The 18,063-nt window shown below is 43.2% G+C and overlaps 1 protein-coding gene across 1 annotated transcript in view; it reads right to left on the bottom strand.

Annotated features, from left to right (window-relative positions):
- Positions 1–18,063, bottom strand: part of LOC101620503 (antigen WC1.1-like) — an 80,505-nt gene that overhangs the window by 33,884 nt on the left and 28,558 nt on the right. The window contains 6 exon segments of the mRNA XM_012732331.1: positions 3,198–3,566; positions 4,092–4,415; positions 5,307–5,621; positions 5,698–5,790; positions 7,499–7,816; positions 7,907–8,212. Of these exon segments, the coding sequence (XP_012587785.1) occupies positions 3,198–3,566; positions 4,092–4,415; positions 5,307–5,621; positions 5,698–5,790; positions 7,499–7,816; positions 7,907–8,212 (1,725 nt within the window).

Raw genomic sequence — 18,063 nt, 5'->3', positions numbered from 1 at the left:
AAAAAAAAAAAAAAAAATCTAACAACAACAATTGTTGGTGAGGGTGTGGCAAAAAAAAATAACTCTCCTACACTGCTGGTGGGAGTGCAAACTATTTCTAGTCTATAGAAATCTGTGTGGAGGTGCCTCCGATTACTAAAAATGGAGCTGCCATTTGATCCAGCAATTCCACTCCTAGGGATCTACCCAAAGAACACAAAAACATTAATTCAAAATGACACATGCACCCCTATGTTTATTGAAGCACTATTTATAATAGGTAAGACTTGGAAACAACCCTAATGCCCAAAAATAGATCACTGGATCAAGAAGTACATACACTCAACTGAATACTATTCAGCCAAAAAAAAAAAAAATCTAATGCCATTTTGGCAACATGCATAGAATTAGAGGAGATTGTTCTCAGTGGTAAGTCAGAAAGAAAAGAAAGTATATCAGATGGTTTCACTTATAGGAGGAATATAAGGAAAGCAAATAAAGAATCAGAGGGAAAATAATAATTAGGAAAGATACAACATAACTAAACAAAAATAATCAGACAACTAAATCAGACACATTGTGCTGGGGAGGGGTGAGGGAGTGTCCAAAGAGAAGGCAGGAAGAGCACAGGAGACTAAGGAGACGGTGCCCGGGAGAACTGGTGGTGGGAATTCTATGGGGATACACCTGATGTAAATATATACATGTAAAGAAATTAGATATTAAAATAAATAAAAATCTGCCTAAGTAGGCGAAATAGCAGGGGGTGGGGGTGGGGGGGACAGTTTTACCAAGGGCTGCTGACGTTGAAATCAATCCATTTAACCTAACAATACACACTCCCAAAGAAATAACTTAAGGAAAACTCTCATATTTGCAATGCACCCTATAGAGAACTGAGCTCACATCTGGGTCATAAATAGAAGAGCTGTAGACACACTATTACTTCTATCAGAAGGCTCAGAGGCACACAGGCTCACAACAAGCAAAGTATAGCTCTTTCATTGATACTGATCAGTGAGTTTAAAGAGAAGTAAATAAGCATTTTGTCCTTATTTTAGGCCAGAGAAGCAGAACCCAGGGGGTTTCTGTCACAGGAGTGACTGTTTCAAGTTTCCAGAATTGGTGCACACTCTGGGCTCCAGAAGCTTGTTTTATGCCTCTGACAACAGCTTCACATTTCTGCACAACAGCTCATCTTCCTGACGACACAGTGATAAGTTATATCTGGCCTTCTCTCCTTGGCCCTTCACCCCTACTCTTCTCTCACAGGAGTAAGAGAATTTCAATATAGCCCATGTGCAAGGGAGACATCAGCCTGAACCATGTGGAATCTCAGGGGCCAACCTTTAGGAATCTGTTCTCTGTGCCCAAAATAGAGTCTGGAGAGCCTCGATTTCCCATCACATCTCAGCTTTGGTTTCGGGCTGTTTTGGTCAGAGGAAATGTCCCCTGTCACTAATATGGCCCCATGATTTGCTTTTCTCTAGGAAAGCAAGAAAGCAAGGATGAACAGATTAGTTTTCAACACCTTCCTTTCTTTATTCCTTCCCCTCTGACCCCCTGCACTCATCTGTGACTCATCTGTGTCCAAACCAACTGTCAGGGTCTCTGACCAGCAGCCTCGCCTGCCTCTGATCCCTCAAGTCCCCAACCATCTAGGCTCTCACGCTTCTGTTAGAATAGCTTGAGATGTGGAAACGCCTCCATGGGATGTGGTATTTGCCCATCAGAGAGTCACAAAGATTGAGGTACATCTGAAGACCAAACTCATCCCCTACACTTGGAATAATGAGGCTTCCTCTCACTTTGGAAAGCAAAAGGTGACCTTCCCATCAAGGGCAGCAAAGGTCAAGGAGAGAGGATCACCAGGGACCAAGATTTAGCCTCTGATTGGGAAATGATGAAAACGGAGACAGAGGGGAGGCTTCAGAGGAGGTGTCTCCAAACTGCACAGGTTGCTTGCTACCTGAGTAGAGAGAGGCAATGTTGAGATTCCACCTTCATATTGTTTGATTTAAAATACAATTGCCATTTTAGAGTTCACTGGGAATGTGAATTATAATACATCAATGTTTTTATCTTTGCAGGTCTATATTTCTAGTGGAGGAAAAACCACCAGTAGACAGTTTTAAGACTTCTGAAAGATTAGGAGAGACCTGGGCAGTGCAATGCAAGGGGAACTGCTGCTTCAGGAGCAATTTACTTATGTGAACCAGCCCCACCTCAGGAAAAATGAGAGTTTTGGTAACATATGTCCTTGTCTGGCCTCTTGCTATAAAGACACCCCTTGTACCATGTCTTCGGGCACAGATAGCACCTCCACACACCCCTGGATGCTCAGCTGCACAGAGAACTCAGACATCCTCTCAGCTCCCCGTCCATCCCTGCCCTTACCAGTTACTATAAACTGCTTCCTTCTCCTTTGAAAATTATGTTCGTCCCCTCAATCCCATTCTTCTCAAATCCCCCAATGCAATTCATTTTGAAGCCATCAAATAAAATAAATATATGTCATCTTTTTGCATAAAGCACACAAATTAATATGTTATTCCCTCTACTACTGCCTTGTTAGTGCATCGCTAAGTCTGCCTCCAAAGTTGAAGTTTATACAAATGTTTTAAAGAAAATAAAGTATGTCTTCAGTAACAATGAAAAAACTATTTTATCCACAGATTTTTTTGGCTGTACTGGCAAAGGAACTATGAATATTTATTTTTACAGTTAGAAAGGATATATATTTGGCACAAATCCATACAGTCCTCTGATTTGCTCAGGGATACTCCCTGTGTCTCTACCCTTACTAATCTAGTGCAAACCTGCATTTCACACTATCCATACAGAAACTTAAAAAGGAAAGTGCATCCTCATTCTGTTCATCCTCACTAATAGTTTCACTGTACAAGTGGACTTTGCGTGGAGATTTGCATATGTGTAACTCTTTCAAAAAGTAAATTATGAAAGAATCATGAAGATTAAGCAGGATGGTAACAGAATAATTCACTCTGTCAGGTAAGGCCAGTGGAGAAGAAAGGATTAGTAGTTTCGTTAGAAGTAAAGGATGCTCACCGTTTCCAGAAGCTTTGTGCCCTTGGGACTATGGAAAGCTGGACTGTGTCTCAGAGCGCTCTGGCCCATCTAACCCTGCTGTCCCAACAGACACCAGCCTCCTAGGAACTTTCCATTCCCTGAGCACCTGGAAAATGCACTGACCATACCTGAGCAGATGACTCCTGCATCCTCCCAATGAATGCAGAAGTGTTTCCCCCAGCCTCGGAACGGGCACTTCCACAGGTGAGACTCCGTCCCCGTGCACTGAAGCTCATGCAGCCAGATGGTCCCTGATCCCACCCCGAAGTGAGCAGAGACCGTGGCGTTGAGGGCGACTCCACAGCCCAGCTGTCTGCACACCACGTGGGCATCATTCAGGTCCCAGCCGTCATCACACACGGTGCCCCAGGAGCCCTGGTGCAGGATCTCCACTCTGCCGGCGCAGCGATGGCCTCCGTCCACTAGGCGGAGCTGTGTGCTGTCTGAGGAGAGAGTCAGGTCAAGGGAGCAGGCAACCCAGAAAGGTTTCCCTGTTCCTGGGGACCTTTGTTGAATAGCTGGCAGCCCTCTCCTGTGAGGTTGCAGAGCCTGCTTATGGAGAAACAATGCCTGGGGCAGCACCTCATTTCCTATCCAGCGAGCAGAGCAGTGGAGTTGAAAATAGGAAAGAATAGGAGAAATGTATATATATATATATATGCATACACACACACACACACACACACACACATACACATAAATAAAATCCCATGATGGGGGCCTTCCCTGGTGGCACAGTGGGTTAAAGCACAGCATTAAGAAGCTAAACCCACTTCAGCATGAGTTTGATACCCAGAGGTGATCCCCATGGTGCACCAGACCTCTCCTGACCAGCCTGATGCTCCCCTCAGCAGTGTACTTCATCAATCTGCCTGTTCTGCTCCCCACTTTGTTTCTGGTGAATCCTCTCACCCTCACACCTCTGGCCTGTACCCCAGTTCTGTATGCATAAAAAATAAATCTTTAAAAAGAAAATGTAAACCAGCACTAGCAACAGCACATGGGTGGAGACAGACACACACAGGAGTCACCTGCACACGTGATAGAAGCTTCCTCTCTTGCAGAGCACGAACTGTATTTCCAAGGGTCAGAAGGACACTGCCAGAGAGAGGTATCCATCTTGCGACACCGGATTCCATCTACCCATCGGGGTCTAGAACCTTCCCTAGCACCAACCAAAGGGTTGAGGGTCCCGCTGTCCCCACAGCCAAGATGTCTGCAGATCACAGACAAAGTCACGGCGTCCATGGGGCTGTTGCACACACCGCCCCAGGTCCCATTGTAGAAAACTTCCAGCCACCCTGCACAGACCTGGTGCTCGTTCACCAGCCTGAGGGCCAGGAACTCTGGAAGGGAAAGGGGGAGATGGGTTACCATGAGCACACCATTCAGGGACCTTGGCAGAGAAGGAAGGCTGGATGCTGCTTCCTGACAAAATTACAGAATATGTAAAAGGGGGTGTGGTGAGTGGTGTGTTGGGGGTGGGGGAGAAGACTGAACCCCAGAGATGTCTGCATCCTGGTCCCTAGAACCTGTCTGTATTATCACCTTATATGTGAATATATTACCTTGCAGAATAAACTGTATAGATATTACTGTGATGTGGACCTTGGAAAGGTGAGACTAATCTGGATTAGCAGGTAATCCCAATGTAATCACATGTAGGACCTGCTGTCTAAAAGTGGAACGCCATATCTGGCTTTGGATAGAGAGAGAAGTGATGATGGAGAATGGTGAGAGATGTGAGCACTGCTGGCCTGATGATGCAGGTAGGGGCCCTGAGCCAAGAAGTACAGACAGGTTCTAGAGCTTGAAACTGATTCCTCCTCAGGAACTTAGAAATGATACAGCCCTGTTGATATCTTGATTTTAGCCCAGTGAGAATATGTTGGAATTCTAATTGAAAGAACTGCAATCTAATAAAGTTGCTATAAACGACTAATTTAGAAAAATTAATGGAAACCAGTAGAGTGAGTTTCAAGATTCCATTAGCATAAGTAACTGAAAAGTGAGTCCCGCTTGCAAATGAAAATTGCAGGTCGTGGCTCCTTCCAATATTGCTGAGAAGGAAGGACCAGACTCTCCTGCCACAGGAAGGGGGAGGAGTCGTATCCTCACATCCACTAGATACTCCGGTCCACTGGAGATGGATTCCTTTCCCTCTGTTTTTTCACACTCGGCCCAAGTGATCAGTACCCTCCATACCCCAGCAGCCCCCTAGACAATGCAGCACAGACCTGAGCAGATGACCCCGGCATCCTCCTTGTGTCTGCAGTCATGGTGTCCCCAGCCCTGGGACGGGCACTTCCACACGTGGGACTCGTTTCCTGTGCAATGCACCTTCTCCAGCCAGATGGGCCCTGATCCAGACCCAAAGTGAGCAGAGACCGTGGCTTTGAGGGCCTCTCCACAGCCCAGCTGTCTGCACACCACTTGGGCATCACGCAGGTCCCAGCCGTCATCACACATGGTGCCCCAGGAGCCCTGGTGCAGGATCTCCACTCTGCCGGCGCAGCGATGGCCTCCGCCCACCAGGCGGAGCTGTGGGCTGTCTGAGGAGGGAGAGTCAGGTCAAGGCAGCGTCTAACCTCGAAGGAGAAACTTCTTTTGGTCCTAGGGATCTCTCACCTGAGCAGTTGGCCGCACCCTCCTCTGAGGCTGTGGAACCTGCTGGTGGAGACTGTGAGTGGGTGCACTGGGGCAGCCTCTGGGTCTGGTTTCCTGCAGAGAAGCAAGATCAGAGAGTTACTGGGATTGAAGAGCAGAAAACAAAATTAACCTACACAGTAAAGTAGGGTCTGAGGTGAAGGTAAAGGGGTAGTCATGGTATCATGATTTCAATATTTACCTTCTGAGTATAGTTTCTGTTTTAAGACAAACACTAAGAATCACTGAGAATGAATCTATAAAAGCAAGACTATGCCAAGTGTTTGATGGTGTCTCAGAACTCCCAAAGCTCCCAATTTTTGAGCCAAATGCTCAAAGACAAGCAAAAGCAGAGCTGATCTTCTTTCCCCTTGAAATCTTTCTCGATTCAGATTTAATAGATGACTCTGAAAACTGCAACAGATTTGGAAGCAGAAATAGTAAAATGGAAGATCAGAGGAAAACATACAGAATATAGCACAGGATAAAACAACAGAAAACATGAAAGGGGAAACTAGAGATAAGATGAAAGGTCCCAGCTGCATGTGTATGAAGTTTTATTCCTTAAACCCACAACTGAAAGAAGGAAAACCCACTATCACAGTGGAACACTTCATACACCTCTGTGGTGTTTATATCCACAAAATCTTTGCTGCTGCATCCATTGAGGAATGCCATCTCACCACCTTCTCTTGCATCTTGACCGACCTCCGCGATGCCGCGGAGGCAACACTGCTGGCTTCCGGCACCAGCACAGGAAAGACCCGCAGCCTCCCAGCCCCACTGGGGACGCTGCTTTAGGGAGCTGCTCGGGGGAGCCTGTCCTGGGAGAGGCCACAGGCAGAGGCCTGCCATCCCCTCAGGGAGCACCCTGGGCTCCCTGCTCGGGCAGCTCTTGTGTGACTTCAGCCCAAATGATAGTGACGTGAAACTGCCAGACAGAACTGCCTAACTGGGCTTCCCCGAATTCCTGACCCAGGAAATCATAGAAAAATAGAATGCATTTATGTTTCTGTTGCTAAAGTTTTGGGGAAATTGGGAGCATAGCAATAGAAACCAGGACACTTAACATGAGGCCTAAAAAGATAGAATACTTTTCTTCAACAAAGCTTCTCCTACAGAGAATTTAAGATGTATCTTGCAGGACTTGTCTATGGATGTTCAGAGCATCTATTTACAGAGGCCTAGGCTTGTTCCTTTGGGTCAGACAGTAAGCAGAAGTTAGAAGGGCTTATCAGTAGAAGGCTGATGAATTTGGTGGATACTACTGGTGAAGGACTAAAGGACCAAAGAGAATGTGATCTAAAGAAGAAAAGTAAAATAAGTGCTTTCTATGCCTGCATTTTGATGCAATGTATATTCAGAAAACATAAGTAAAACTTCTGTCTGTTAAAAAAGCTATTAGTAGGTATTTGGAAATCTGAATGGTATGATTTGCAAAACAGTGGAATACACAGTACTCTTAAGAGCAGGTAGACCATTTGCCAAAACTTATTGTTATGGAAAAAATTAATTTAAAAATGTTTTTCAAAGGAAAAACTAAGAAAAACATATAATCATATGCTTTGACCACAGAGAAAGCTAGAAACAAAATAAAACTTGTAAAAAAATTAAACTGCACTAATGTGTATTTTTCATACAATGAAACACCCAACATTAAGAGTAGAGGATACATTTTGACAAAAATTTGTATCTTCATAACCCACTCTTTACTCATGAACCAGTTTTCCCACACCCAATATGAGGGACCCGAGCCCCCCGAGTGCAGTCAGCCCCCTCTCACCTGAGCAGGTCACAGAGGCCGTGTGTCCAGGGCTGCAGTCAGGAGCGCCCAGGGCAGTCACGGGGCACTTCCACAGGAAGGACTCAGCCCCTGAGCAGTGAAATCGGGCTTTCCAGACCTGGGCAGCTGCTCCCCCAGAGTGTGCTCCTTCGGGGGTGGACAGGGCGACCCCACAGCCCAGCTGGCGACACACAACATGGGCATTGGCCAGACTCCAGTGGGAGGCGCAGAGCGCCCTCCAGTGCCCTGAAATACGCATCTCCACCCGCCCCTCACAGCGAGAGCTGCCGCTGTTCATGAGCCGGACTTCTGTGTATGCTGGGAGGAGAAGACAGAGATTCAGCCAAAGCTCATGTGTTTCTAACCCAGGAGAGTAAGCAGGGAGGTTGAATCCAGCTCAGGTCTCACCTGAGCAAACGAGGCGAACAGCCCCGCGGTGGTGGCAGGTGCCTCCTGGACAGGGCACCCTGGGGCAGAGCCAGAGCCTCTGCTCCTGCCCCTCACACCAGAACTCCTCAGGCCAGACCCGTCCATCTGACTCTCTGAGGGGTACACCCTGCAGGACAGATGCAGCCTTGCCACACCCCAGCTCTGCACAGATGACCTGGGCGGTGAGCGATGTGAAGTTCCAGTCAGACACTGGAGTCCAGTCTCCTCTGGAACGCACCTCCACTTGCCCTGAGCAGGGCCCACCCCCTCCAGCTAGACGCACAGCTAATTCTAGAGAAAAGAAAAATAAGAGAGTGATCAGGACCTGGCAGTCCATGTGCAGGCAACGGTTTGAATACCTTTCTTTTACTAGTGACAGATGTGGAGAATTTAATAGTCAGAATTGTTGTTTCATGCGCAACTTTCTAAAGAGAAAGATTTGCAGGGTCACTTTGAATGACTGAATCCCAAGAATATATACTCTTTGAGGTGTTAGAATATGAATAATTTTTGGTGACAAGAATTTCTTAGGTCACCCTGTTGTGACAGAAGCTGTGCACAGATGAATGTGGAGCTCACATAGCTCACCGTATGTACAGGAGGCTGATACTGGTGTTTGCTCCGGAAGCCCTGGAGCTGTCACTGAAACTGCAGGTGAGTGGGAGCTTCTTGGGAGATCACTAAACACCTGAATGTGCTGATCCCTTCCTATACAGGCTTTCTTCCAAGACCTGGAAATGTTAGGGAATGAGAGCGATTGATGTATCCACTAGGTTAACTTTATATACCCCGATGTGTGGGTTCTTGAATAAGTGGCATGCAGTAAAAAAAGATGCAGGAAAGGAGAGAGGAGAAAGGACAAAGGAGAGAGGAGGGGAGAATACAGTAGTTTGGAGTCTTTCAGCATGCACAAGTCTGAAGGTGGATGAAAGACACAAATATTTGGAAAAAATCATTGTCTAGTAAGATTTGGATACACTCATCATCCTATACTTCTCGCATTCGCCAATTATCCCAGCAAGCCTTTCTTATCTCTTTCACTTAGATAATAAAAAACAATCTAAGAGTTACAATGGTTGGAAAGAAGAATCAAAAATGGCAGCAATGACTATATAAGAGGGGATAGGGTGGGATGCACGGTAGGTTATGTTGGGAGTAGGTAAGGTTTAAATTTAATGAGGGAAACTAAAGAAAAGATGCATGTTCATCATTCAGTGCTTGCTATTTTGGATAGAATGAAGGTAATTGAATTAAAAATAATGATCTAGTCATAATGAATAACTTGTCATATGCTTGCCTGGCTTCTGAGTGAGCTCATATTAATTTTAGACATGGTAGAATTCTTTCTGGTAAAGGACTCTGTAAACATGCACACTCTGAAGCATGTATGATAGGATTTCTGAAGAATGTTCTAAAACCATAAAAATATGCAACAAAGAGCAAGTAAGAGCAGAAATGACAGTGCGAATTAAAGAATTGGAAGGTAAGGTGACACTACCCTATGTTTATTGCTGCTCTATTTACAATAATCTACACAATCGTTTCCCATAAAGCACACAAATGAACATTTTATCGCCTCTACCATTGACTCATCAGTGCCTCCAAGTTTGAGTTTATACAAATATTTTGAAAGTAGATAGAGTGTTTTCCAGTAACACATTCCATAGATTGTTGGTCCTCTGATTTGTTCAATGATATTCTCTGTGTCTCTACTCCTATTAGCCCACTGAAAAATCCTCAGAGACTACTAGCCAGGGAAAGTTTATCCTCATTCTATCCCTCCTGTTTCAGGTCCATTGTATAAGAGTTCATGTGGTAACTTGCAAATGCTCACTCTTACAAAAAGTAAATTAAAAAGGAATTATAAAGATTGATTTTAATCAGGATGATAACATAATAAGTTACTTTGTCAGATATGACCAATGTAGAAGAAAGGATTAACAGTTTCTTTAGGAGTAAAGGATGCTCATCATTCACAGATGCTCTGTGCCTTCGGGACAATGGAGAGACAGAATGTGTGTCAGAATTCTCTGGCCCATCAATCTCTGTTATCCCAGGTCAGACACTAACTTCCTTGGAACTTTCCATTCCTTAAGCTCCCGGAAAATGCACTGACCATACCTGAGCAGATGACTCCTGCACCCTTGCCATGATCACAATTCTTCCCAGGGTCCCCAAGTGAACATTCCCCCACATGGGACTCATTTCCTGTGCACTGCAGCTTGTTCAGCCAGATGGGCCCTGATTCCTTCCTGAAGTAAGCAGAGACCGTGGCGTTGAGGGCCTCCCCACAGCCCAGCTGTCTGCACACCACGTGGGCGTCTCGCAGGTCCCAGCCATCATCACACACGGTGCTCCAAGAGTCCTTGTGAAAGATCTCCACTCTGCCGGTGCAGGGATGGCCTCCGTCCACCAGGCGGAGCTGTGTGATGTCTGCGGAAAGAGAGGACCAAGGGCATCTAAACTGGAAGGCGAAGTCTTTCCTGGTTCTGGGCCCTTCGTCTGAGCCACTGACATGCCCTCCACTGAGGCAGCAGAGCCTGCTAGAGGAGACACAGTGCTTGCGCTGGACAGTACCTGGTGGTTTCCTTCAACAGCAAGCAGAGCAGTAGAGTTGAAAATAGAAAAGAACAGGAAAACTATAGCTGAAATCAACTAGTGAGCAGTCTGAGAGCAGGTGTTACCAGGACCTGTCAGAGTAACCCTGATGTAGGCTTTTCTGCACAGCATCTGAAAAGATGTCTAGAGATGTCAGAACCTCTGCCCTGAGCAGTTAAATGAGTGCAGGATCCTGTAATGGGCTAGTAGCTGAGTAGACTCCTTATAAATCACACTCACTTCTGTGCTATTGAATAGGAAACTGCAATGGGTTTATCAGAAGCCTCAGGCAGCAGCCATGAATTCAGTTCCAGTCAGAGTTGTTCTTGATATAGTCACTCAGAGTCAAAAGTAAATGGACCATGAGATGGGCCATCAATTACCCAGAATATTTCATTTACAAATCTAGGCTTCAGAGCATATCCTCTTTGAATAGACAGGGCCAATTCACATGTCAGTTGACACTAACATTCACCAGACCCTTCTGGAGCAAGCTATTGTGAATTTATTTTCATTTTCTAATTGAAACCAAATTTTAATTGATTTTAAAATTTACATGGAAGAAAGTTACAAGGACCTTAAGGATTCAAACTAGATGTGAAGGGAGTAGATATTAAAAATAATAAAACAAATTATGTTCCTGTCTAGCAATAGACAAGAATGGGAAGGAGCAGAATATGAAGTATTTAATCATCTCAAAAAGTGACATAAAAATTTAGTGTCTGTGAAGTGAATTTTTGTTTTTAAGATTTATTTATGCATACAGTACTGGGGTATAGTTCAGAGGTGCAGGGGCTGAGAGGATCCTCCACAGACAGAGTGGGGAGCAGAACAGGCAGATCAGCAAAGTACACTGCTGAGGGGAGCAGTAGGTAGGTCAGGAAATGTCTGCCCCATGGGGCACCTTCCTGGACAGAGGTTGAATTCATGCTACAGTGGCTGCAGATAGCTTCATAGTGCTATGCTTTAACCTGCTGCACCACCAGGGAGAACCAGGAATATTTTAAAGTACTGAAGAAGATACATTATTCAGCAGATAATATTGAAACATATAGAGATAAATTTGATATTCATCTCCAAAATAAATGTTATAATTAAGCATATATATATATATATTATATGAAGTGAAGCAGAACAAATTAGGAGAAAACATAAGCTATGTAATTTCTTTCAGAAACGCAGTTGAATGAAAGTAAAACTAATTCTAGGGTTTTCTTAGTAACATGATCTTTTCCAGCATGGCAACTAATGCGACCTTCTGATTTAAAGTCTTTCACCTTGTTGATGTGCTACAAATCCTTTCATTTATCAAAGATATGATAATGAAATTTTTGTTTATTTAATTTGGTATTAATTTTTTAATATACTTATTTATTTCTTAATGGTGGTTTACTTTTTGGAAATTATTTGATTTCCCTATGAGTGTTGTCCCCATTGTTCTCCCACCACCAGAAAATCCATGATCCGTTGCCAAAGATCCTTCTGCTCTCCCCTCCCCCATTTTGACCTCCCTTCATCCCCTTACCCAGATAAAAGCATCAGCTCTATCCAATCTATCAGCTGTAAGCTTTGTCTTTTTCATGACCCTTTGTTTAGTTTTGCTACATTCCTTCTATAAGTGAACCCATAAGATATTTACCTTTTTCCTTCTGATTTATTTCACTGAACATAATCCCTTCTAGTTGGGCATTTTAATGTGGGCAAAACTGGCATTATTATTAAGAAACAGCATGCTAATGTTCCAGCAATTCCATCGATGTTCATCTAATATAAATGGAATTAGAGTCCACCACAGAAAAACACCCAATTCTTTAGTGCTGTTTGTGTATTGTGTATTTGTGTCATTTGTGTATTTATTGGGATGTAGGTGTAGTTTCTATACCACTGAGGGCCAGGGAAGTCTAGCTGACATAGAGCTCCTGACAGGCCCCTCTGAAGAAAGTAAGCGAAATTTCAGGGTGAAGACTGCTTTCTCACTGACAGCTCCTGCCCAGCTCTTTATCCTTTTACTGAAAATCAGTCTAACTGAACTGACCTATGGACCTGAGCCTGATATGTCAGAATAGATTACAAATCTGCCTAAGTAAGTGAAATAGCAGGTTGGGAGAATGCCACTGAAGGGGCATTGATCCATTTAATCCAATACCACAAAAACCAATGGACCAACATAATGAAAACTGAGGGTAACAAACTCCCTGGACTTTGTAATGTGCACTGTAGAGAACTAGGTTCACATGTTGGGTCATGAATTTGAAGAGATGCAGACACACACCATTGTTTCAGTCAGAAGGATGGGAGGCTGCCAGGTCCACGCCTAGCAACATTTGGCTCTTTCATTGATAATCAATGAGCACTAAGAGCTGTACATTATATTTGGGATGCTCAAGCACATGTCCTTATTTTAGTCCAGAAAAACAGAACTCAGGGAGTGGTTGGAGTGACCTGTTCAGGATTACAGAGCTGGCGCACACTCTGGCCTCCAGATGTAGCTTCCTAAGTGCCTGTCTCATGCTCCTGGCAGCAGCAAAATGTCCCTGGTTTCTGCACAACAGCTCATCTTCCTTCAGGCCCAGTGTTAAGTATATGTCTGGCCTCTCTTCTTGGTGCTTCATCCCTAGTCTTCTCTCACAGAGGTGGCCCCATTTTTCAATGAGCCCCATGGGCAACACAAACATCAATCTGCATCATAGGTGGGATCTCAGGAGCCAACCTCCAACCTGTGCTGTGCTCCAACCTGAGTCTGGAGTGCCCCAATTTCCACACCTAAGCTTCTGCTTAGGGCGGATTTGGTCAAAGACATTCCCCTCCCATTTTGGTCTTTGGGATTGGTTTTCTCTAGGGAAGCAAGAGAGCAAGGATGACCAGATTAGATTTCACCACCTTTCTTTCCTTATTCCTTCCCCCTCTGACCAGGACGGCCTCCTCTGTCCTCTCTCACTGTGACTCATCTGCATCCAAACCTACTCTCAGGGCCTCTGACAAGCAGCCTCGCCTCCTCTGATGCTTCTGGGTCCTCATCCATCCCTCCCAGCTCTGAGGCCTCTGTTGGAACAGAGCACTGGATGCCTGAGATGTGAGAAATGTCTCCATGTGATGTGGCATTGGAGCACTCAGAAATCCACAAAACTTGAAGTATCTTCTTAGAAAATCAAACTTGGCCTCTTCACTTGGGACAATTGGGCTTCCCTTCATTTTGGAATGGTGATCATAGTGGTAAGAGGTGGTCAGGGTGACTTCCCCTCAAGGGCAGTTAAGAGCAAGAAGAGGGTCAAAGGGGTTCCAGAAATGGGCCAAGATTGAACCTCTGATTGGGAAATGATGACAGTGGAGACCAAGGGAGGCTTCCGAGGAGGCATCCCCAAACTGCACAGGTTGCTACCTGGATAGAGAAGGAAAACATTGAGATCCCCCTTCATATTGTTTGATTGAAAATAAAATTGTCACTTTAGAGTTTGCTACATTCCAGGAACTTTTCTAAGTGCTAGTAATGTGAATTATAATATATCAACGTTCTTGTCTTGCAGGACTTTACTTCTAGTGGAAGGTAAACAAAGATAGACAGTTTTAAGACTGTTAAAAGACTAGGAGAGACCTGCTTCAGAAAGCGATGTATTACGTGAATCAGCCCCACCTGGAGCAAAATGAAATTTGTGGTCAGATAGGTCCTTGTTGGTCTCTTGCTATGTCTTCAAGTGCTGATGGCATCTCCACACACCCCTTGAATGCTGAGTACTTCTCAGGGAACCACAGACGTCCTCTCAGCTCCCTGGCCATCCTCCTCCCTCCCAGCTACTATAAACTGCTTCCTCCTTCTTTGAAAATTATGTTTGTCCTCTCAGCCCTGTCTTGTCAAATACCACAGGGCAATTCACTCTGAAGCCATTGAATAAATTTATATCATTTTCTATAAAACACACAAATTAAAATCTTATTGCCTCCACTATTGAACACAGAAATTTAACCTCCAATGTACAAATGTTTTGAGTGAAAATAGACTGTCTTTCCAGTAATAATGAAAGTGAATCCATGACCCACAGTATTTCATCTGCAGCTTTTTGGTCTTATTGGCAAAAGAACTATGAATATTTATGCTTGAGTTTATGAAGGAGACTTGTAATTTGGCACAAATCCATACAATCCTCTGATTGTTCAGAGATAGCCCCTGTGTTTCTGCTCTTATAACAAGTGTAAAACTACATCCCACTATGCATTCAGAATACATTAACCAGGGAAAGCTGGTCTTTATTCTGTCTCTCCTGCTGGTAGGCTTACTGAACAAAAGGAGGTCGTATAGTGATTTATAAATGTTTACTCTTACAAAAAGCAAATTATAAAGATTTATAAGATTGATTTTAATTGGGAGGATAACAGAATAAGTTATTTTGTCAAGTAAGACCACTACAGAAGAAAGGGTTAACTGTTTCTTAGGAGTAAAAGACAGTCATCATTCACTGAAGCTCTGTGCATTCGGGACTATGGAAAGGTAAAGTGTGTCTCAGACCTACATGACCTATCTTTCTTATATCTTTTGTCCCAGATCAGACACCAGCTTCCTTGGAATTTTCCATGCCTTAAGCCCCTGGAAAATGCACTGTCCATACCTGAGCAGATGACTGCGGCCTCCTTGCCATTATCACAGTAGTTCTTCTCCGGGTATGCAGGCCGGCACTCCCACAGGTAGGACTCTGTTCCTGTACACTGAGCCTCTGTCACAGACATGGGCGCTGGCTTCCCACCAAAGTGAGCAGAGACCGTGGCATTGAGGGCCTCTCCACAGCCCAGCTGTCTGCACACCACCTGGGCATCACGCAGGTCCCAGCCATAGTCACACATGGTGACCCAGAAGCCCCGATAGAAGAGCTCCACTCTGCCAGCACAGCGATGGTCTCCATTCACGAGATGAAGCTGTAAACTGTCTGAGGAGAGAGAGTCGGTCAATGGGGCATCTAACCTGGAATGAGAAGACTTTCTTGGTGCTGAGGGCCGCTCACCTAGCAGCTGGCTCCTCTGAGTTTGCAGAGCCTGCTGGTGGAAACAAAGTTCTCACACTGGGGCAGCACCTGGTTTCCTACAGCAGTAGACAGATCAGAAAAGTGGAAGTAGGAAAGAACAGGAGAAATGTAGCTGAAAACAATCTAGTGAGCAGTCTCAGAAAGCAGGTGTTACAAGATCCTGTCAGAGTTAACTCTGATGTAGAGTTCTGCATCTGAGGAAGATGTTCAGAGGTGAATTTAGGGGGAAATGAAGAAATAAGACAAAAAATTGAAAAAAAAATTTAAATATTGTAAATATAAAAATATCAAAGGGACAATTGCCAACTGAAAGTAAAAGATCTATAACAGGTGAATTAATTAGTTTAAAAGAATTTTATAGAACTCAATACAGAACTAGTGACTTAGAGGAGTCCTATAGATGAGAGAACAGAAAAAGAGGCAGAGGAGATGAAAGAGGACAGAGGACAGTAAAAAAACAAAAAAATACTTGACAAGATAATGGTTGAGAATCTAAACAAATGTATGAAAAGTAGAACTCACATTTTCAAGAAACTCAGAGAATACCAAAGAAAATATGAAAACCCCAACACCTTATTAAGCTGCTGAACATCAAAGGAAAAGAGGAAAGCTTTAACACAAGAGAGGACCCAAAAAAAAGGAGAGAAAGGGCCCTCCCTGGTGGCACACGGAGTTAAAGCACAGCACTAAGGAGCTAAAATTCACTTCAACATGAGTTCTACCCCCGCCCTGGAGGTGACCCACATGGCACAGCAGACCTCTCCTGGCCCACCCACTGCTCCCCTCAGCAGTGTACTTTGTTAGTTGGCCTGTTCTGCTCCCCACTCTGTCTCTGGTGAATCCCCTCACTGCCTCTGCACCTCTGGCTTGTTCCCTGGTTCTGTATGCATAAATAAATAAATCTTAAAAAATAATAAATGGTAAATACTAAATCAACAATATCAATGATTTCACTAAAAGCAAATCTAGACAAAACAACAAAATTCAAATAAATGCTACTTGCAAGATACTTGTATAATATATAAGGCCAAAAAAATTGAAAATAAAGTGATGGACAAATATGTGTGTGTGTGTGTATATATGTGTATATATGTGTGTATAACATGGAGACATTATCCATAAGAAAGTGGAGAAGCTTTCAATACCATAAGAAGTAGACTTTCAGCCAAGATTCAGTAATTGAGCTAATGAGGGAATGTTTACATTGTAGTGGGTAAATCCTTAGTAGAGACAATATACATATCAAAATCCAAGAATAACTTTGAAATAAAAGTAATAATTAATAGAATGAAAGAGACATAGACAAATATACAGTCAAAATGGCAAAAATGCAACAAAACCATTTTCAAACAGAAAAGAAGGAAGACCCTTGTATATTTAAAAAGAGCACAATCAAAATGTATAGGTAGAGTAAAATATCTAGAACAATGAACCCTGGAATGAAAGAATTCAAATTATTACAAATGCGCATGAAATATTTACCAAAAATCACCCTTTGGTGGGACAAGCATGTTCAGGTGACTGAATTCATACACAGCATTTACTCTGACCACAGTGAAATTACATTAATAATCAACAAGAAAATATACTTTGTTATCCCTAAATTTTGGAAAATTAAGTGACGGTGCTCAAAAAATAACTGGGCCCACCAATAAATTAACAATTGAAAAATACTATGAAATAATAATTACAAAAAGATGATGTAATTAACTTCCTCTAATGCAGTTCAAGAAGTACACAAGAGAAATTCATTCTCTAGGCTTAATGAAGAGGAAGGATTGAATGAGGGAAAATGTAAGCTTCAGTTCAAGAAACTACAAGATCAGTAAATAAAGTATAAAGGAAGTAGGTTGGAATTAAATAACTTTAGAAAATTTTAATAAAGAACAAAAATTAGTGAGAAAGAGAGAAAACATAAGACATGCAGAGAAATTAAAATTTAACCAACATAGGAGGAAAAAAATAAGGATATGGAGTACCTGATTGATAGCCAGAAAAGTATGTGTGTATGTGAGAGAGAGAGAGTATGCATGCATCCGCATAAGAAATATGGGCTGTGCGCTCTGTGGATATTACAGTAGAGCTACTTGGAGATACAGATATTGGAGATATAGATATTTATAGATATTGTATCTAAAAGCAATTTTAGTTTTAGATCACAGTTTCCCTTACTTTCTTTTTTCTCAAGATGACTTTGTATGTGAGCTCCGAGTAAGATTATTGGACATTTTTTTTTTAGATTACTGGGCTTTAAATCACCCCCCAGTTTCATTGTGATATAATTGATGAATTGTAATTTGTAATTTAAAGAATACAATAGGTTGACTTGATGCACTCCCATACTGCAAAATATTATCACCTTAGCTTTAGCTATCATCTCTATCAACTCTATCAACAATATAGTCACCACCATATCTTTTTGGTAGTGAGACCAAAAGATCTGCCACCTTAGCAGCTGTCGGTGGATAAATTCATTACAGTCACAATCTGTCCTCATATTCCCAGAAGGTATAATCTTTTTTTTTT

The sequence above is a fragment of the Condylura cristata genome, unplaced genomic scaffold, assembly GCF_000260355.1.
Source record: "Condylura cristata isolate star-nosed mole 26May11 unplaced genomic scaffold, ConCri1.0 scaffold00034, whole genome shotgun sequence".
Taxonomy (NCBI): domain Eukaryota; kingdom Metazoa; phylum Chordata; class Mammalia; order Eulipotyphla; family Talpidae; genus Condylura; species Condylura cristata.
The sequence above is the reverse complement of the archived record's forward strand: the minus strand, read 5'-3'. Positions and strand labels throughout refer to the sequence as shown.